General features: G+C 36.9%; 2 protein-coding genes across 10 annotated transcripts in view; one reads left to right on the top strand and one right to left on the bottom strand.

The window, feature by feature from the left end:
• Positions 1 to 785: 785 nt before the first annotated feature.
• LOC117401617 (serine-rich adhesin for platelets-like) lies at positions 786 to 16,180 on the top strand. Of its 3 annotated transcripts, none has more exons than XM_059032262.1 (11): positions 786 to 1,058; positions 1,816 to 1,954; positions 5,032 to 5,347; positions 8,810 to 8,959; positions 9,885 to 10,011; positions 10,550 to 10,629; positions 11,093 to 11,220; positions 12,663 to 12,793; positions 14,297 to 14,388; positions 14,722 to 15,088; positions 15,450 to 16,180. In XM_059032262.1, the coding sequence occupies exons 1-10, from the start codon at positions 953 to 955 to the stop codon at positions 15,043 to 15,045; spliced, it is 1,593 nt and encodes a 530-aa protein (XP_058888245.1). In that variant the 5' UTR covers positions 786 to 952; the 3' UTR covers positions 15,046 to 15,088; positions 15,450 to 16,180. The 3 variants fall into 3 exon arrangements, with proteins under 3 accessions (XP_058888245.1, XP_058888246.1, XP_058888244.1); XM_059032263.1 differs by having other exon boundaries at positions 8,810 to 8,968; positions 14,722 to 15,008; XM_059032261.1 differs by having other exon boundaries at positions 8,810 to 8,968.
• Positions 16,181 to 18,993: 2,813 nt separating this feature from the next.
• Positions 18,994 to 22,476, bottom strand: part of LOC117410227 (serine/threonine-protein kinase tousled-like 1) — a 37,540-nt gene continuing 34,057 nt past the window's right edge. For all 7 annotated transcript variants that reach the window (XM_059032257.1, XM_059032258.1, XM_059032260.1 and 4 more), the window contains 4 exons: positions 21,600 to 21,735; positions 21,268 to 21,379; positions 21,028 to 21,135; positions 18,994 to 20,744 (listed from right to left, as the gene is read on the bottom strand). In XM_059032257.1, coding sequence (XP_058888240.1) covers positions 20,577 to 20,744; positions 21,028 to 21,135; positions 21,268 to 21,379; positions 21,600 to 21,735 — 524 coding nt within the window. In that variant the 3' untranslated portion in view covers positions 18,994 to 20,576. The remainder of the gene's footprint in view (positions 20,745 to 21,027; positions 21,136 to 21,267; positions 21,380 to 21,599; positions 21,736 to 22,476) is intronic.

The raw sequence follows: 22,476 nt of genomic DNA, 5'->3' as shown, positions 1-22,476 counted from the left end.
GCTGCCCTCTACAGGCTGAACTAACTTCAAGGGGTGTAAGTAACACGTTACAGCTTTAGGTTACATAAGAACATAAGAAAGTTTATAAACGAGAGGAGGCCATTCAGCCTATCTTGCTCGTTTGGTTGTTAGTAGCTTATTGATCCCAGAATCTCATCAAGCAGCGTCTTGAAGGATCCCAGGGTGTCAGCTTCAGCAACATTACTGGGGAGTTGGTTCCAGACCCTCACAATTCTCTGTGTAAAAAAGTGACTCCTATTTTCTGTTCTGAATGCCCCTTTCTCTAATCTCCATTTGTGACCCCTGGTCCTTTTTTCAGGGCAAAAAAGCCCCCTTGGTCGACATTGTCTTTACCTTTTAGGATTTTGAATGTTTGAATCAGAATTGAATGTTTGAATCAGAAAACTTAATGCTTAATGCTCTGGCATGGTTTCATCACAGTTTTCTTTATTTTATTTTTTAATCAGTGATATACGCTATTTGACATACAGTTAAATGGTTTTGCAGATTTGAACCAACAAGCCAAACTGGATTTTCACCTGTTACAGGTGCTAGATCATGGAACTGTACACCCAATATACGACACAAAGTACATACATAAAATGACAAGAAGCACTGTGCTATCTTGAGAGAGAAAATTGCTGGTACTAATACAACTGAAACGAGTTTAAATCTAGGTCTCTGCTAATGTGTTCGACATGTTCTTACCACGCTTAAGGTACCTCCCCTGCACTACCTTTCTATTACAGCAGGTGTGGTAATGACAGTACTGGGGTTTCCAGACACAGAGCCCGAAGGCTTCAAAGTATGTCTGACAAGTACAGTATTCACTGCGCGCTTATTTAAAATACGTTACATCTCGAAACAAATTCTAATAATATATATATATTTTTTTTAAAAGAACAAACAAAAAATCATATTAAGGACTTTAACTTCGAATGCAGACAGAGACATGAGTATCGGTGGAACTAGCCCCGCTGGTGAAAAGATTTCAAATTCCAGATCCTGGAGAAAATCATTGGATTCAGACGGAAGCATTTTATCAAACAGACAACCAGGTAAAGGTTTGCCTTTTGGTTTAGTGGTACAGTATAGATCTGCATTTGGAATCGAGGGGTCTTGGGCAACTGTCCTTGACTAATGTGTAGTGTTTTAACTGTCCTTGATTGTGTGCAGTGTTTTAACTGTCCTTGATTGTGTGTTGTGTCTTTTTTTTAACCTTCTGCAGCAGATGTTTAACATCGAATGTAACATTTTTTAAATAACGAAAAAAAACACAAACAGAAAAGTACGAAACAGAAACCTCTGAGAAGTTTTTTGTTTGTTTTGTTTCTTTTTGCGGGTGGCGGGTAGTGTTTTATTTTCTTGTTGTTTTGATTTGCTATTAATATCCTGTTAGTAAAATAATAATAATAATAATAATAATAATAATAATAATAATAATAATAATAATTACATACTTATCAATATTAATTATTTAAGTTAATGTAGTTAAGGTCTAGAATCTGGATAGCAGCACGCACATGTGAAAGTATAGGTTAGTAGTGCGTATCGATATGTGAAAATATAAACGAAGGAAGAAAAAACGACCCACTTTACATATGGGTACAGGTAGCAGCAGGAGGATTGTTCGCAGATTGATTGCAGCATTTGGTTTCTGACTGGTTTTGAAAATGCACATGCCTTGATCAGTTCGCAAGGACTGTTTTCTACCAATTTCTTATTTTGCCTTTTTTTGAGAGCCATTTCCATGTTGTCTGAGTTTTATATTATTTTCTATATTCTTCTAGTCATATAGTATCTCCTCTCTTGCAGAATGCTACCCAGACTCTGATTGTTTGAGGGAAGATAAACAGATCGCTTCAAAGGCTGTTCTGTTTGTTATTAACAGTGCGAGGAAAGGGGCTGTCCCCCTGTGCTCAAGTATTGCTGAACTACTTCGAGAAAATAGACGGTAAGTTTAATTCTGCAATGAATTCAGACATGTATACGAAAACTTTACCTGTGCTAAATTTTACTTGTAAAGTAGCAGAGGAGAACTGAATTAGAGGTTAATATATTTACCTGTAAATAAACTGTAGAAGTATTGTTCCATGGGAAACCAACACGAAATACGGGTAGTAGGATCCTTTGGGATCACTAAAACAAATTGGCATGGAAACTGTCTTCCTGTTTTTCGGCAGTGATTAAAACAATACCGTGGACAGCACTTAAGTAGGAATGATTAGTTATTCATGAGTGATAAGTATACACAACATAGGGCAGTATACAGGGACTGAGAATAAAGCTAAAATTATATAAAGTCCTTGTTGTATTTCAAAAAGCCTCATGACCATGGCTGGCATAGAGATTACATGAGTTTAAAATGTCCAGATATTTAAAACCCACATACAGTACAGGTTGACTTGAGCACCACCATTGGCTTGGCAATTAGGTGTTTTACACAACAATGTGTAGCGACACAAGACTCCATCTTCTGTCTTGGCTTTGGCCTGTCTGGATACTTTTCATGGAAGGCCCACTGCCCAGGACTTGCATACATTAACACTAAGCCCGCATGTTCATCAACACAGTGTGGTATGTGTTCCTGGCACGCCACCAAAACGCAGAACATTTTACAATGCATTCTCACAACTAATGGGATTGCTGTGCCCTCAGAATGAAAAGCTGCAAAACAGTGGCTCATTAAAATTATGCTTGACTACACCAATTACCACTGGGGAAAAATAATGCAGCTTATTATCTTTAATGATTATGGGGTCATGTGGTGTGTATCACAAATGCATTCTTGGACTGATTGTGTGCCTTGGATGTTTTATGAGTGAACCCTGGATTACGTTTCGTAGAGGGGGGAGGGGGAGGGGGAGGGGGAGGGGGAGGGGGAAGGGGGTTCCAAACCCTAAAACTACCCCCTTAGCTACGCCACTGCTGTGGATAGTATGGAACAGCATCTGTCACTAGTTTAAAAAAAAACAAAACACAATATTGAATACATTATTGAATGAATGTGTTAGTTTGTGAGCAGATCTATCAGATATTCCATTTTCTGTTCATGGAGAAAGATCAGCATGCCGTTGTACTGACTTCAGACTGAGCCTGACATTCGGAGGAGTTTGAAACAGATCTGCGGGGGACAGATTTTGCCTGCTAAGATCCCTTACACTCCCAGTGTCATTTCACTCGCACCACTGGTTCCTATTAAACCACTAACAGGCAGGTTATGCAGTTTATAAACAAGTATACTTTTGTATTAAAATATACCGAGAAGCCTTGTTACCTAAAATGTTACTGACCTTTATAGACTGTGTAAAAAGAAAAGCCTGATGAGTTATATATGAACAGTCACATTGTTCATTAGCAAGCAGATAAGGTACCTATTTAATAGTCTTTATTCTGTTGTGGCTTTGTACCTTTTGCACTGAACCAAGAAAATAGGCATGAAGAGGTTACACAATAATCTCCATTATTTGACACGCACATTCATTGTTACAGATAAACCATTTTATTCCCAATACCCTGGTATACCATGGTATATCTGACATAAAAACCAAGAGAGAAAGATGGAAGGGCTGGGTACAAAATAATTCTATGAGTAACAAGACGTTACAGATCAATCTATAATAAACTTAAGTCAAACGAGTCAAATGCTTCGACTCATGCCTTCATCACAACACTATCTACTTGACCTTAGGCTTTGCTACAGGAATTGTGCAAGTTACACAAGGTCAGTGTGTCTGTACAGTAGCAATACCTTGACAGGACTGTAATAAAAGTTTAAAATAAACACAAGTGCAACAAAGGTGAGTAAATAAAATACAATGTTCTCAAAATGAGAACTACAGCTTGACAATGACATCATTTCATGTTGGGCTAACTTGCCATACTGTTTCAAATCTGTGAAACTGTTTATTAAAAAAAAAAAAAAAACCTGTCTCTGTGGGAGATGTGCCTAATGCTGTTAAATAGCTCCTCCTAAAGACCCAGCACTGAGACTTCTGGAAGATTCTCTCCTGCTTCACTGAGTGTGTGTTTCAAATCACTCTGGCAACTGTGGGGTGACTGAACCTCCTACTGTGATCCTCCACTGAACATTAACTTCCTGTATTCTTCAAATTCATTGGGAATGAAAATTAGCATTTCAGCTTGAAATAACAAATCTGTCTGCTAACACTTTGGATGTTCAGCTTTCTTAATGGAAACAAATGCAGATTATCTTGCGGCTTTCCAGCCTGGCTAGAGAAGATTTCTTTGAAATAGAGAGGTTAGAGTCCAGGTATGAATGGCTATTCATCAGAATTTTACCATCACCACTCTTTTGAAAAAGGGGCTCAGCATGAGTGTCTTACTTTTTAAATGATTAGATCTTGTAGGAATGCAAGCATGTTTGGTTTCTAAGCTACTGAAAACACATTTAGGCAAACATGTCAGTAGCACATATATTTACGATGAACCATAGTGTTTAGTTAGTGCACTTTAAGAACATTCAGGAGTACGGTAGCAGCATTGCTCTGGGCAGATTATAGGTGAGGCTGCCAAACTAGCATAACAGCTTTTGCTTGGATATATTTAGGGAAGCCATTCATCAAAGTGGAGAAAGACAGGGCATGACAACCAGTCTGTCTGGTTTTCTTCAGGCAGTCTTTTATCAGTAGTCATCTTTAATGTTTTACTCACCAGCATTAATACTAGGGTTATTCAGAGTAAGTTTGTGGTGAGGGAGGTTTGTATTTTAAACTTCAGACACCAGTGAAAATTCACTCCAGCCTCATTCTGAATTCTCTGTTCAATACAGATTAAGTTATATATTTAGCTTTGTTATATATAGTTATAAATGTAATTAATTACATTTACTGTTTTATTCATTTTGCCTACATTACTCGACCCCCACACAATATAAAAAATATGATTCTTAACAAATACATAACTATGTCTTCTGTTTGCTTGTTTCAACACAAATCTCTGAAAACTTGTAATACGAGGCTGTAAACGATTTCAGGTATATAATAAAACCACTTTCTCATTTCTTGCCAGCTTACAAAAAACTGTAGAAGCTCAAAACAGATTGATCAAGCTGCTAAGGAACATGCCGCCAGCTTTCCGAGGCTCCACTTCTACAGACTCCCAGACCTGCCCTCGCTCCAGCTCCACTTCTACTGACTCCCAGACCTGCCCTCGCTCCAGCTCCACTTCTACCGACTCCCAGACCTGCCCTCGCTCCAGCTCCACTTCTACTGACTCCCAGACCTGCCCTCGCTCCAGCTCCACTTCTACCGACTCCCAGACCTGCCCTCGCTCCAGCTCCACTTCCAGCAGCTCCTCCCCCTCCACCCTGCTCTCCACCACAGAGGTTTGTACAGCTAGGCAGACAGCGCAGGGGTAACAGAGTTACAGAAAACTGGAAAGATTACCTCGAGTTTTTACAAGTTCACTTTTCCCAACTCGTTTCACGCCCTTTGCAAATTTGCAAGAAAAAGAGATGTCCCTCTGAGATGGGGTTACTCTGTTGTAAAACTGTAAAGGGGTTTAGATAAGGCCTTCAACAATGTATGTGCAGATATCACAAGACTCACGTTTCAAGAAAGTTTCTGCATAGAAAGCATTTATTACCAAGCATATGTAGTTATTTTCCATTGATTTCTAACCTTACCAGTTATACACAATACTTTAACTTGTAGTTAGGTGTATGGTGTAAAACAGAGGGTGTCTGCTTATAGTAAAAGTGAAATGTTTTGATTCTGACTGAGATGATATATATTTGCCAGCTATGTCTTAAGAATTGTTTCATCAGTATAAAACTTCAATTCATCAAAGCAGGCACTGAAAAACAGACTAAATAACGGGTAAAGGTTTGTGAGTAATGCTCATAGTCATGATAGTTGGCAATTCTTTTTAAATTCTCAGTTATCTTTGATGATTCAATTGAACTTTTTCTAAAATGAAATCCTTGAGTCAGCTGTACGTAGTTTTTAACTTCTTCTCACATTACCATGGCCTAGCTCATAACATCTACTCTACTGAGAAACTTTTGTTAGGAAATCTTAAGATAAGTAAAATAAGTAATGGAGCTGTCTGAAGAAGATGTTTTAAATTCTTAAGATCAATGGCAAAGATAGTATTAGATTAGTTGAAAATGTTTTACCTGCCATGGATTGTAAGCTTAATTAACTGTAAATTAATTATTTTATTTTATAAATAAGCTACTGTTTGATCTGATAAAAACATGTTGCCTGCAAAAATGAAATAAAGTCTTCTGCAATTTGAGAACTTCGCTTTTCATCAGGGATTAGCAAACAATTGAGGTAGGCCAAGTGTATTATTTGAAATATAGAACAGGATGGTATATCTGTGAAAGTTCGATGGAAAATCATAATGGATGACAATGTTGCCCATTTTACTCCAGATCGATACTCTTCAAATATATGACAAAATATTTGAATGGGCAAACGACTCACAAGATCAGAGCTACCCAAAAATGAAATCCATTTTACTGAAATGGTGAGCGATAGGAGGGGGGACCTTTGTTACCCATTAACCCCACGCATGCCCCATTTAAGTAATTCAATATCTTGATTTCCTTCAATGGATAATTCTCCCTTTTCAAAAACAGGCTAAAGATTTTAATTAGCAAGATGTTCCACAGGTGCGGTGGACCCTAATGTAATCTAGTTGCTACCAATGTACAATGACTAGGTGGGAAATCTGTTCATAGTACTCCTAAAAGTGAGTTTCTTTAGTGGTGACTGCCAAGACAGCGATCACATTGAATGCTGTATTTATTCAGCAAGAGACACCGGGCTATATTCTCAAAGCTATTTACTCTAGATTGTCAGTAGTGCATTTTTTTCAGAAAGGAAAATCGCACCCAATAAAGTTTCCAAACCAGAAAGAAACAACTCAGACATTTAACGGTGGGTCTTGTAAGTTGCCTGAAGGTGTTTTTATTATTATTATTATTATTATTATTATTATTATTATTATTATTATTATTATTATTATTATTATTATTATTATTATTATTATTTATTTTAGTTTTTCACTTCTCAATAAACATAATGAAAACTACTGGACATTAAAAATGCTTTTTTCTCCTTTAAACTGTACAGCCATCTGGCGCCACCAGCTGGACATAGTAGAATAGAGCACCTAATCTAAAATTAACATTAATCTCCAACTACATTCAAAAATAAAAGAAAAAAACATGTAAGATACAGTATGTTTGCTGTCACTGCATAGTTGTGTTTATTTCCATGTACACTTGTAATAGCAACTGTAGAGTGTAGAGAGAAATGCCTTAGGTGCTGCAATAGAAAAGAAAGACACAATTCATTAACTATGATTAATATATTATACTAAAATAATCAGCTAACATGGCCTGTTTATTTCACAAGTTTTTACCTTGATTCAGTGCTGGAAGACACTCATTGTTAAGGATGGTGAATTGCCAGCAACACTGCCAGTCTCTCTGAAACCAATATTAGAATATTACGCTTGAGGCTTTTGCCTGTCATGAGATCATCTTTACATCACCCACCTGGGGCCTACATTAGGTACATATCTGTCAGTTCTTTTGGCAAAGTAGGGATGATTGTATATCAGGTCCACAGGGATAAGTGTTCAGAAAGTGCCATACCAAAAACATTCATTGTCAATTTCGTACTTATATTTTTCACAATGATATTTGAAGTTACATATTGTACCTTTTCCCTTTTTTTTTGTTGCATAGCAACACAATCGCTACTTTGACCTCATTGTTCTTTTCTATCCCAGTGTTCTTTTCTCCTGGTAGAATAGCAGGCTGGCAGAAGTGTGGATTCCTTCTACAGGTCCCTCAGGCTCTTTGTACTGCTCTCAGATGCTGGAATTTGAACTTGCAGTGTGAGCTGACTGAAAAGAATGTTATTTGTGCATAGGATTAAAAAGGAACAGCTCAACCCCCATTGTCTGAACTATGAGGAACCAATCTAATATCCATTGTTGAAGTGCCAAACTCTTTGAATATTAGCCGTGTTTACCTCTTGAGGGTAAGCGCTGAGAACACTGCTGTAAGCAAAGCTTTCATGATGTTCTTTTGGAAACTGGCTTATTCAATTAATTTAATTAATTCATTATAATGCTTCATACTAAGGCTTTTTTCAATTGGAAAAAAAAACCCCATCATATTTATATTTAATCGTAATAATACTTTAAGTACTTAACTATTTACACAATACACTCATAGAGGTCCCTCCCAGGTACTTTGCACTTGTAAAGTTTTTTAGTTTTTTGTTTCTATCAATAAGAAGAGGATGTTATTGGGTAGTTTTTAGGGTGTACAAATACATGTGTTAATGTAGATTTAAAGGACGGTGTATGTCTGTGTATGGCAGACTATCAAGTAGAAGTGAATGGACCAAGGCTGAAAGCCGAAGTCTCTTTAAGCATAATGTGTGTCGATATAACACATACACAGATGTTCACCATCTTATAACTCAATTATAAACTGATTTATTTTTAAAACTTAAAGATCCATCTATGTTTGTCATCTAATCATTACCAACCTTTATTTAGTCCATTGTGAATTTCATTGAAAAGAGGGAAAAGTTTGATGAAGAGGTATGTGTCCGAGTGTGATGTCACCGTTTTGAATGGCCTTTGCAGGAATGGAATTCCAAGAGATGCCTTATGAATGATTTTTTAAAGCGGCATAGCTGATGTCATGAATAGGGTTTCTCTGTGATGCGTGTTTGAATACAGGCTAATGTGTGCTCTGATTGGCTGAAAGGTCCTGAGCAGTCTATATGATTTCTGTTCTTTTATTTGTGACACTCAGGACCTGTGGAGCCCCTCATCCAGCTCAGGCCGACAGAGTTCCTCCTCGCAGGGAGAGAGTCGAAGCCCCCACTCTTCCATGCTCCCTCCTCTGGTTGCCTTGAAGGAGTCAGCAGACACCTTGTTCAAACACAGACCACAGAGTAAAGGGGTGTGTTCGGTTAGTATTATTTGTGAGGGATTTTGGTATTTGTGATGGGCTGCACAGTATACCGAAGGCCTCTGTGTTTATTGCCCCACGGGTGCCTAAAGACTGCCTTGGAGCTCCACCCTCTTGCTGATTGAGCACGGTTCATTTCACATTCAAACCCAGGCCCCCAGGTTTCATTTCTAGAGCACGATTTGATTTGAATTACAGTCAAACCCACTTAAAATCACTCCTGTTAAGGCCATCCTTATTGTCACCACCTTGAAATGCCTGGGAATGTCCAGAATATAAGGGGAGTCAATGGGAACAAGCTTTTGATAATATCACCAGTTATTGTCATGCTCCAGTTAATATCACTCATTTTTAGTCATACAACTTACTCTCATCCTACTTAATATAACTTTGGGAAACCGAAGCATTGGATTAGAAGGTTTACCATCAACTGAGTGGCTGTAAAGTATTGAAATGTTCTGATATATAAAAGAATGACAGGAGACTATAACATACAGAGCACGGCAATGCATATGTTTGCACCGTTGTGTTTTTAATAGCAAAATATGTTGAGCATGTACAATATAGTAGATTGTATATTTTAAAACAACATAATATATGCTATTGTAACCAATTTTGCTCAATCCCTTTGAAGTGATATTAAAGGGTTGGCTGTATTGATCAATAAATAAGCTTCTAATATGTCAACAGACTGCTTACAACATGCAAGAAAAAGCCCTGTTGTATACACTGTTGTATTTCATGATACAGGCAGCAGTCATATTGAGTACCATGGTTTTCCTAGGCTAGATGTATTTGTGTGAGTGTGAGTATGAGTGTGTCTGTGTGTGTGTGCCTGAGCGTGTGTGTGTGCATGTGTGTGTGCGTGTGTATGTGTGTTTCTATTTATTTTGGGATTTACTTTTGTTCCACTCAGTCTGATATTCAGACTCATGCGAAGGATCATGTTGCTAAGTCTCCTGCAGTCCAGGCTTCCAATGCAGAGCACTGTCCCAGGCCTCGGAACGTCCAGAGAAAGAATGCAGGAACGTTACAACAGCAAGGTACTCTAGGAATGAGAAACGTTTAACAAATATCTTTGGTACAACAGAACGCATTTCAAAATGACAACAGATTTGATCAGGTTTAGTCTTGCTTCAGGAGCCATCAGTGAGTGACTTGCGACTTTATCAGCTAGTTTCAGACTATGATTAACAATAGTCATTGACTAACTTGCCTAAGGTAACATTAGGTAGTACAGGCTTAGTACTAATCAAGGTCTGTAAAAGCAGCCATAGATGTTTGTTTTAGTAAACCCTGTTGCTTTGCTACATGAACTGCTCATATACACCATTTCATATTCACAGTGTGATGGAAACTATTATTTATTATTCTAATATTTGCCATACTGCTGTATTCTTTGATTTTCTCAGTCAAGTTCCAATACCTGTTGTTCATCAAAAATGAACCATTTCACTGCTGCCTTGTTTAAACCTCTGGCCATATCAATGACCCAGACCACTTACCTTGACGTAAGGTTTTATAGATGGTTCACATCAGTTTTCATTGAGATCAAAAGACTCTTGTTTTGTTTTTTCCCAGCTTTCAAGAAGTATGGAGGAGGTATTCAAACACTCTCTTGCAAAGACCAAGAAGTTGCAGAGAATGATGTGAAACACCAGGTTTGTTTGAAACATCCCAAGTACTGACTTACCCAGATCCATACTTTACACATGCAGAGTAGTCAACTCACTGCTTTAACTTCCCTTTTCATAGACAGTATAATCTGAACATAGAACTTGAAAAGTGTTCTAAGAGAGCAGTGGTAATTATTGTCTAAAATGTAAAATGGGAAGATAAACTATATAAGAATTTAGTTTTCAAAAGCGAAGAAGCAGTCATATACACACTTCAGAAATGAGACGGCTGGGAAACCCAATACACACTGGCTTTGCCAGTAACAGGATTAATCATTGATTCTGATTCCTGCGGGTACGTTGACTTGCTGCTGTTCATACGGGAATACACAGAATAAACCTGTATCTCCAGTTGCATGCTTGCAGTGTTCTGTTATGCATTGCATCACAAATCTGCAAGTCTTTGAATTTCTGACATATTTGTAACACTTCCTTTGTTCTTTATCAGCAAAAGGGAAATAACAAAACTAGGCGACTTCCGTCAGAGCAGAGAGAGCAAGAAATGAGTTCTCTTCCAGGTCACAGTTCCGAATCTAGTTGCTCTCTGGGACAGTTTGATGTATCTTCTACAGACAGGTAAGGCTTTTCTTTAGGCATCAGCAATAGGTAGTTGTTAATAAAGGCTTTCCTTTTTTTGGAAATATAAATTAAGATAATGCTTAATTTTGAAATTAAAATTTCCAAAACAAACAAAAAAAGTGTGCTTTATTTACAAAGTAGGGCTGAATAATTTGTTAACTAAAAACACAAAATCATAACTGTATTGAACAAAAGTTATGATTAACACTTACTATAACTCTTGCGATCTATTGAATATATAATTTTTTGCAGCATTATAGTCACAATATTTTATGAATACTTACTGGTATATATGCATGTTATTGTGTTTTTCAAAGTCATTATGAAGAATTATGCACATAGCAGTACAGCATTTTGTAGGCTTTTTGAACATCTAATAATAAAAATAATAAGGTGTTACAAATCCTGCAGTGTCCAATTCAAATAAACTGTTAACAGAATTAAGATAATGTTAACTTTATGAATGTAATCTGTTATCAAGCTTTGAGAACCAAGGTTGTACCTGTAGTTTTCTATTTACGATGCTGTTGCCTTTATAACAGTGTTGTCTGTTAAATCCTAAGGTGATGTAGACTACCATTTTGAGCTACAGTTATTATGTTCATCCTCCTCACCATTAAGGATATTTGATACCCTTTTTCATTTTGTTGTATTATTTGCCATGCAGCAAATTAACAGACTAAGTGCTTGTGGGCTTATTTACCTGAACACTAGTGCAGAGGGTTTAACCTTGTAATTTTCATTTTTGTCTGTAAGCTAATTACAGTCTGAGCAATGCTTCTTCCTCTTCTGTTAAAATATTCTTAAACCTAGATGAACTGCCAGGTAACTTGAATCACTATCTTTATGGGTTCAGTGTTGGATGGGTTTATGTGAAATCGTAGACATGACGGTAAAATAAAAAAAAGGAAACTGCAAAAGCTTCAGTGGCATTGCCAAAGTCGATTCACCTCTTTTTTGTGTTGGCTTACTAAGCCCTGTTGGGTCACTTTTTTTTGTTTTGGAAAAGGCTAGAAAATAAATGAGTCTTATTTAACATCATGATACTGCTTTTATCACTTGAATGGGTCACTGCTGCATGTTAAACAACCTCCCACGGTATTCCTGTATGGAATGCTAATCAAAACTATCATATAATACCACATTGTAGTGTGATTTTTTTTTTTTTCAAATGCCGTATTATACATAAACTGGATTTTGAAACTTAACAATGTGAACTGTAAGTTTTTATAGGTTCACTTGTATTTATGAAAGCAAGTGACTTGTATCTTGTTGGATTGATTTTTGTATAAATGAGCATATAGGGTTTAAGACACTCTTTCACTGGCTCCCAGAATACAAATGGCATATTCCAGAGTTTTATTAAGCACTGTCTGACAGATTGCTGTTTTTGTATTTGTATTTTTTTTTTTTCATTTGCTTTGTTCAAACCTTTAAAGGAAGCAGCATTTGAAGCTGGATGATTGGGTGCTGTTAGAAAGGAAACTGAAAGGAGTTGTGAGATATATTGGATTCCTGGCCACAACGAACACCAAGGAGATCTTTGTTGGTGTGGAGTTAGACAGGCCCTGTAAGTAACCCAGTTTTGCAGCTCCCCTAAGGTTTTAAAATATGTATTGCAATCAATGGAGAGTCCCACTAAGGTGTGTGTGTGTATATATATATATACAGACGTGCTCAAATTTGTTGGTACCCCTCCACAAAAAACGAAGAATGCACAATTTTCTCTGAAATAACTTGAAACTGACAAAAGTAATTGGCATCCACCATTGTTTATTCCATATTTAATAGAAATCAGACTTTGCTTTTGATTTTTTATTCAACATATTATTGTAAATAATAAAACAAATGAAAATGGCATGGACAAAAATGATGGGACCGCTAACCTAATATTTTGTTGCACAACCTTTAGAGGCAATCACTGCAATCAAACCGAGCCTCCTCCATGTTTCACTGTAGGTATGGTGTTCTTTTCTTTGAAAGCTTCATTTTTTCGTCTGTGAACATAGAGCTGATGTGACTTGCCAAAAAGCTCCAGTTTTGAGTCATCTGTCCAAAGGACATTCTCCCAGAAGGATTGTGGCTTGTCAATATGCATTTTAGCAAATTCCAGTCTGGCTTTTTTATGTTTTTCTTTCAAAAGTGGAGTCCTCCTGGGTCTTCTTCCATGGAGCTCACTTTCGCTCAAAAAGCAACGGATGGTGCGATCAGAAACTGACGTACCTTCAACCTTGGAGTTCAGCTTGTATCTCTTTGGCAGTTATCCTTGGTTCTTTTTCTACCATTCGCACTATCCTTCTGTTCAATCTGGGGTCGATTTTCCTCTTGCGGCCGCGCCCAGGGAGGTTGGCTACAGTTCCATGGACCTTAAACTTCTTAATAATATTTGCAACTGTTGTCACAGGAACATCAAGCTGCTTGGAGATGGTCTTGTAGCCTTTACCTTTACCATGCTTGTCTATTATTTTCTTTCTGATCTCCTCAGACAACTCTCCTTTGCTTTCTCTGGTCCATGTTCAGTGTGGTGCACACAATGATACCAAACAGCACAGTGACTACTTTTCTCCATTTAAATAGGCTGCATGACTGATTACAAGATTGGAGACATGTGTGATACTAATTAAAGAAACTAATTAGTTTGAAATATCACTATAATCCAATTATTTATTATCTTTTCTAAGGGGTACCAACAAATGTGTCCAGGCCATTTTAGAATATCTTTGTAGAATAAGCAATAATTCATCTCTTTTCACAGCTTCTTTGCTTTATTCTATGACATACCAAAGGCATGCAAGTATACATGATAAAATAGCTTTATTTTCATCACTTTTCAGGAGGAATGAAGCATTATTTCAATGAGCTGTAAGGGTACCAACAAATTTGAGCATGTCTGTATATATATATATATATATATATATATATATATATATATATATATATATATATATATATATAATAAATACTGAGGGATAAGAGAATTCAAGTTGAATTTCCTCTGTCATTCCTGTACTTTTCACAACTACTACAAATAAGTATAAAAGGGACAAATGGATGTGTCTATTTAACCCTACAGGTGGAGAAAGTGATGGGGAGATGTATGGGAAACGTTATTTCACATGCAAACCCAACCATGGCACCTTTACTCCAATATCTGATATCCAAAAGGTTTGTGTTTACAAGTCATCCATTTATTTAATGTTATGCAAAGAAATATATTTAAACAGGGGACAAGGAGAAATGTTAAAAAACTTTTAAATAAATAATTTTTGTTTGTTTGAAGCTTTTTTCTTGCATTTTGTCTTTTAAATGAAAATGTAACCATAATATTAACACAGAGAAAGTGAACATTTCTGATTTGAAGTATTTTCTTAAAAATATATATTCAGTGATCAGTTTTAAAAAGGCAACTTACCTGGGCACAGAAGATGGGAATTGAATCACCATGTTTTTTTCTTTTTTTTTTTTTTTTACTGAATTAACAACTTCTACTCTTCATAGCTTTCCAAACCAACTGCCCCACGTGATTCAGGAAACACAGCAGTGAATATGCCAGACTCCAGTGACTCAGATTGCAGCAGACGTACCTCAAGGAAAAGCTGCAGGAAATCACTTCGAAGGACAAGAAACCAGCTGCATATCAACGCCTTGGTTCACTGTGAGCCACTGATCAGAGTCGCTAGTGACAAAAGCACTGAAGCACACAGCAGTCATCCAGTGCAGAGGGATTACAACAGAGTAACACCACTCCCTTCTCTGGCTCCTGGTTACACGACTGAACACTCAAGGCCAGTTGACATGAAGGGGTTTCAGAAGGCTTTTTAATCTGCATAACAAAACAAAAAACAAAAACCTGCTGCTTTTTCTGGTATAGTTATTTTGTTCACTGTTATTTTCCCACTGATATTAGGGGAAATATGGTGGGGTGGTGGGGTGTTTTATCGGTTAAAACCAAAAATAAGCCCTAATTATAATGCACCACAGGTGTCACTGCTTTTTAAAAAGGATCTGATATTCATTGGCTTCGAGGAGTGCAACAGATAGAATCTTGTGCTTGAGCCAATCTGGCATGGGATGCTATTGCCCAATACTATTTGATTAGTCTTACAGGATTCAGATTTTGCTTTCGACATTTCAAATGTTTTACTCTTGTTTGTAGGATAGAAAACATAATGCTACAAGATATTATTGCATGATTTGTGAAACTGTTTTTGTTCTTTTGACTCCAGTTGAGGACAATCCATTTTGGCAAAACAGACATCATAACCTTCACAATGGACCAAGGACCTACATCTCAAGCCAACAGTAATACTGTATAACACATTTAACACAAAGCTGTAATATTAAAAGACTTGCTTTCGGTTTCAACAGCCAGCTATTTTGTTGTTGGAAAGAAAACATTAGAAGCTGTAGTTAAATTCCCGGGGGATACCTGAAACTTCATCGAGACAGTATGCAGAACAACATACAGGTCTTCAGTTACTCGATTAATTACTTATTATACGGACACGTTTTAAATCAAAATGAACTTTCTTGTTATTGCTGTGCAATCAGGTGGATTTTGGTATTCTTGCAAGGAAAGTAACGTGTACCTTCCTTAGTCTAGGTTCTATGATGAAAGAAAAACTATTTTCTTTATTAATTGTGACAAGAGGTTAATTAACCCCTCTGCATATGTTTGTAGAATATAACAGTACTTCTGCACTTGTGTGTAGTAAATCTATTTGTTGTGTTGTTTCCTGGGCATACATCCCAGAAAGATTAATGTATAATGCACTTAGTCCAGTTATAAGCACTATATATATATTAAGACCATTGTTCTGTATTTGGTATTGCTTTGGTTTTAAGAGATGTCTTTGGTAGTGATTACATTACGATATGGACAAAGTTTTTAATTCCTTTGTTTGTTTTTTTTTAATTTTTTTATTAGTACACAAAAATAAAAAATATTCAAAACTAACTTGTTCGTGTGTCAATTCATCCTTTTAAAAATAAGCATTAATATTATGCACAAAACAAACAATATTTTAAGAAATAAATATTAGGTCTGATCTAAATTAAGCCTCTGAAGCAACATAAAACATTGGTGAGAAAAACATGTCTCCTTGGTGATTGTCAGATCAAGTATGTAATTATTTATAGGCAAATATATAACAAAGATTCAAAGTACTGCAGTTGAACACAAAGGGAATTAGTGCCCATTCTTTGGCTTGGTTTTAAGAAACAATTCACCAGCAAAGCCATTTTTATTGGCAGCTTGGTTTAAGAATGAAGAAAACTTAGTGAATTAATTTTGGCAAGAGGAAATTAGAAATGAACACTAAATTAGTGCTCTGGTAGAGGATTAGGAAGACCTAAATGCAGAATAAATTGTAGCAGTGTAACTGTGCAATAAGATCCACAATTCTCAACTCCAGAAGTGTACAATCGGAGATAAGGGAAGTTGTCACAAAGAGCCAGGTGGTGCAGTGGGCTAATTCATTAGCATGCTGTGTTGTTTCTCCTTGGGGACTGGGTTTGAAATCCAGCTGGTTCCTTCCTTTATTTTCAAAGAATTGGTTAATTTCCTTTACAGTAAATTACAAAGCAGGCTGTTCCATGGAAGTGAGATAGCACAGTAGGCTAATTCACTAGCATGCTGTGCTGTTCTCCTTAGGGGACCTGGTTCAAATCCTGGTGAATGCCTTCTTTTATTTATTTTCAAAGAATTTGTTAATTGACCTTATAGTCAGTGGGAACCAACACTTTCATGTGCGAGCTGGTGGTGCAGTGGGCTAATCCCATGGCCTCCTCTCCCCGAAGATGGGTGGTTCGTATCCAGCTCCTGGAGTTGAGGTCCTGAGGTAAGTCATGGTGGTGATTGTAAGTAATGATGTTGGTTGTTTACACAGATGGAGGTCGCCCAGAAGAGGAGGATGATGAGAGGGGTTGGTACCTGGGCAGTGGGGGAAGGAGGAAAGAGGAAGAGAATGTTGCCTTTGTTTTGTGCCCCTACCAGTCCAGCTATCTCTTATGACCAGCTATTCTCTTGTATGTATAGAACGATAACTGACCTCTCTGGACTGGTGGGGGTTTAAAAAGTACCTCTCCTCATCCACAGCCCCGCAGGCAGAGGCATCTTTCACAGACAGGATTTTTTTCCCCTGCCAAAAAAGCAATGATTTTTTAGAGGCGACACCTTGAGAGAGGTGGGTAAAGAATACAGTGGAAGATACAAGTCATAAGAATGCATCAAAAAAGAAACTAATTACAAGGTAGAAAAAAAAATCAAGACAACTTTAGACACTAAAAGTTAGTTAGAACATGACAGATAGTTGGAAAGAAACTAAAGTAACTTGGAACAAACTTAAGTAACTTAAGTTAGACAGTAAGAAAGAAATTAAGACATAAGTTAGCGAGACAAACATTAGACAGTAAGAATGAAGCACTTGGAGAACAAATGAAGATAGTTAAAAAAAAGAAACAATTAGAGACAAAGTCAAGTTAGAAAGAAACATTTGGAGAATAAATTAAGAAAGTTTGATGTCTCACGTGCCAGGATCACATGTTCTTAGAATAAACTACAGAGACCAAAATACAGTGGTGCATTCACCTGCACAAACATAGCAACTGAGCTGTTATAATACTAGTTTGGTAAAAATGTTATCCAATTTGTTTCATTTTGTTTCCCAGGTTTATTTCCTATAGAAATGTAGTGGTAGTGGGTGTTTTTTTTTTTTGAGCACCCTATGATTACAAAAAAATGTAACAGTGATCAACATATGTTTTCTTGAAAAGCTACCTACTTTTTCTTTTGCATTTATTTTGGTCTGTAGCACATACATGTCTGACGCTGTTGATCCTTAGGTCTTGTGAAGGTCCATTTTGTGGTCTTTCATTTGATATGTATCAACTGCTTGTACTACTACACAGTAGAAAACAGGCAAAAATAGGGCTGTGTAAAATGTTAAGGTTGCTGAGGGTTTCCTTTCCAATGATGTACAATGTTTAAGGGTATTTTTATACAATGCAATGATTGTTATTTTAAGTGTTGGGCAGGGTGCTGGTGTAGTGTTTTGTTTATATGGGACTGCAGTGTAACCAACAATCTAATTCCAGATGCTGAGCGTTAATACCAGACATTCTGTCCCAACAGCTATAGTTAATAAAATCAATACACTGGGGGAGGGGAGTACAGGTGTTTCCCCTGGTAAAGGCACAGCCGCATAGTGTGCAGAGGGAGTCACACAGTCAGGGGAGCTCAGGGGTCCCCGAGGTCTCTCCTGGTAAAGGCACAGGCGCATGGTGTGCTTACATTTCTTATCCAATGCTGTCATCGTGTGTCTCCTATTACTAATCCCCTGTGCAAATGGGTTCCGTTTGCAGACAAGTTAGAATTCTATCCAAATATGGCAACTGTTTTGTGTACATTGTGTATTAGGTAATGTACACAGCCAAGGACACAGAAAAACATGAGTGCTTGAGTCGCAAATGCAACCCATATATCCTCTATCCATCCTCGCCTAATTTGAGTGGCAAGAGGTGAAACGAGTGTCACCACAAAATGGTACATTTTTTATTGGACAGTGGCCATTATTAAACTTGATCAAGAGAACCATAGAATACAGCTGTGTATTCCTTATGGGATGCTAAAAATATTTGAAAAAATAAAAATAAAAAAAATAACCTGTATGACTGATTTGGAACACCGAGTACACAAATAATACAAACTACCGTTTAAAATGGCCACAATTAAAAAAAAAAAAAAAGTTAAAAAGACCTGAAACCAGTGTATTAAAAATCAGTTTTTAATGTTTATTACTCTTTTGGCTATGTTCTCTACAATATCAGCAGCACCTTCAGAGACAGTTATTCTATTTGTATGTACAGTGAAAAAGAAGATTGCAACATCAAAAACGTTAGCAAAATCTTACCTTTTAAACATTGAAGTGAAACCTGTGGTAACAGGTTCTCCTTTGCAGAAATTACAAACAAAGCATTCATTTCAGTATCATGGATAGGACACTGACCAGGGAAATGTACAGAACAGATATACCATGTACTTATTTACTGGATTTCGAGGAATAGTTTGTACTGGACAAGGCAGTTTTAAAATTTCACAGTAATAGTTACGAAGCAGATTAACGGAAAACAGTGTCTGTACTTAACATGTTTAGTGTCAGGTTTTGAGGTTTTCAAAGATTTGACACCAGGTTAACATTAAATAATGCAAGACCTCCTACTTGGTAGAGATGAACTGCTGCAACTGTCTGAGGACTGACAAGCTAAAACAGACATCCGAACTGCCAAAAGCACAATGCGCTCTTGCTTTGAATGTTTGGTTTTGTTTTCCAACACAAGTTATAACATGCCTTGATTTTCTTGTAACTTTTTTTTTTTTTTTTTTGCTGTACAACTTGTACCTCAAGTAGATCATACAACCTTAGCGAAGGTAAAAGCGACATCAATAGCAGCAAATAAATGCTTCTGAAGACATACAAAATGAAAATATCCAGTAAGAAAAAAACAAACAAAGGTTGTTTGAAACACTTTACAGGATTTAACTGCTGAAGTTTAAGAATAACCGAAAATTATATCTGTACAGTATTATACAATTACGCTAACAGAGATTTTATTTAAGAATCATCCTGTATAGGATACTATACATTGTCTTTTGTCTACATTTGGTTACGTTCTGTGCATTCTGCAAAACAAGACCCTGCCTGGGCATAAATAATGCAATTTTTAGACTGCATGCTCACATTACAGTACAGTTCAACAGCATTCCCATGGATATTCAAACTCTGAAAAGAAACCTACAAAGAGCAAATGCTTTACAGAAGCTAAAGTAAAACAACTGTGGTGCTTTTTCATAGTAAACATATTACTGAGCTAGAATTATGCAGTCAAACTAATAACAGTTCATGAAAAAAATGACTTTGCTGTTTCACCACTCATGTCCAGGCAGGCACCATTTTCTCTGCATTAAAACAGGAGGCTGCCATTTCTCCTTTTTGTTTCAAGTGTTTGTGCCTTTACTGACACACCTCTGAATCAACCAGTGACTGTACCTTTAACAGACACCAGTGTCACATTTAGGCTATTTTGTCGCAGTGTTCTAAATCACTGCTACCTTTAAAAAGTCTTCCATTATGAGGCACAGATACCTTCCCCCCTCCCTACCCCACCAGTACAGCACAATCTAGTCAGGAAGCTGCCATCTTAGATACATCCATTCTTTTTTTAATTCACAAGGAAGGGCCCAAACAGGTCTACTCAAACATGTCACTTGCTTCCACACACAATTCTTCCACACCATCTTGCAGGAGGAAGCTGCTCGAAACATCACACCAGAATTCGGTCGACAGGAAGAATCCTCAGTAGGAAATTATACTTGAAGTGGGAGGCACAGAAGGTGCTCCCATATGCAGATTTCCTGAAGAATTGGACCTCCTCATGTGAGGAAGGAGATAGGAATCACTAGCCAGCTGATGCACATCAAACCGGTCCTCCTTTCGATATGCCAAACAACGCCTTATAAAGGCCTGAAACAGAAAATAAAAACAAATACATTGACCTATTACTCAGTCAGATCACCATACCTGCAAGAGACCATCTGCACTGCTGAAACATGTATCCAGTCATTGAAGCACTAAATCCTTCACCACACAGACCATATACTTTTATTATGATCATGGATAAAGGTGCATAAACACACACAAAAAATATTCTAACAGCGTGGCATGGAGGTTAAGTGTTTTTTTTTAGTACTATGCTATAAATGTGGAATGTTTGGTATATTCACATCAAAATTCCAAGTCTTATTACCTTTGCTTCATTACTAACAACTGGCTTGACAGGAAACTGAACTTCTGTGGCTTTCAATATAGTGTTTTCCTGCAAGATGTCTTGCTGGGACTGGTTGTGGCCAAATGGCTAAAACAGAGAATAGATGAACGTTGGGTTAGGCAGGTAAAGAAATTGAACCATTTTATTTAAAAAATAATATTATTTATTAAATATATATATGAAAATACTAATACTTCACATAGAAATTCAACAACCTACCTTTCTTCCGTACAGACACTGGAAAAAAATTACTCCTACTGACCAGACATCAACTTTGTTTGAAATCTTGGGTGGTTCTTTGCCAACTACAAAGCACTCAGGAGGCAAGTACCTGAGAAGAGACAATTTCAAGAAAATATTTAATGTAAATCCCATAACATTGTACAATGGTCCCCACCCATTGAAAACTGCACTGATAAGTCTTGGAGTATTATGCAAGACAACAATATTATACTCAAATTAGGTCAGATAATATGGTTACATGGAAGAATTTAGTGTTGTAGTCAAATATTTAAAAAAAAAAAAAAAACACTCTAGAAGAAATATTTTACCAATAGGTGCCTGCTCCTTGCGATGTCAAATCCATGCCATCAACCCCATAGTTGTCATCGTCCATAATTTTGGACAAACCGAAGTCTGTGATTTTTATTTCACCACAGGCTGTCCCATCCACCAGAAGAATGTTGCCTGAACACAAATGTTAAAAAAAAGTTAGACAAGTACCATCAGAAATACCATATATACAAACAATTTGATACATATACAAATCTCACTACCTTCTTTAGTGCAGTATGAAATAATATATAAACAAAGGAACAGTGTTTAGTCCTACTAACATGTATACCTGGCAAGGCTGTAAACAGAAAGTCAAAGCAATCAGCAGCATTAAAAAGGATCGCCATGACCTGCATGTATGTATGTATGTATGTATGTATGTATGTACAGTGCCTATAGAAAGTCTACACCCCCTTTCAAAATGTTCACCTTTTGTTGCCTTATAGTCTGGAATTAAAATGCATTAATAGTTTTTTTTCTTCATTTATCTACATATCCTACCCCACACAACTTCCAAGTGAAAAAAATATTCTTAGAAATTTGTAGAAAATTAATTAAAAATAAAAACTTAAATAGCTTGGTTGGAGAAGTGTCCACCCCCTTGTAATAGCAATCCTAAATTAGCTAAGGTGTAACCAATCGCCTTCAAAATCACACATCAAGTTAAGTGGCCTCCACCTGTGTTAAATTGTAGTGATTCACATGATTTCAGGATCAATTCAACAGTTCCTGTAGGTTCCCTCTGCTGGGTAGTGCATTTCAAAGCAAAGACTCAACCATGAGCACCAAGGCGCTTTCAAAAGAACTCTGGGACAAAGTTGTTGAAAGGCACAGATCAGAGGATGGATATAAAAAAATATCAAAGGCTTTGAA

Source organism: Acipenser ruthenus, chromosome 10, assembly GCF_902713425.1.
Source record: "Acipenser ruthenus chromosome 10, fAciRut3.2 maternal haplotype, whole genome shotgun sequence".
Lineage (NCBI taxonomy): Eukaryota > Metazoa > Chordata > Actinopteri > Acipenseriformes > Acipenseridae > Acipenser > Acipenser ruthenus.
Note: the sequence above shows the minus strand (reverse complement) of the source record. Positions and strands in the feature narration are given on the sequence as shown.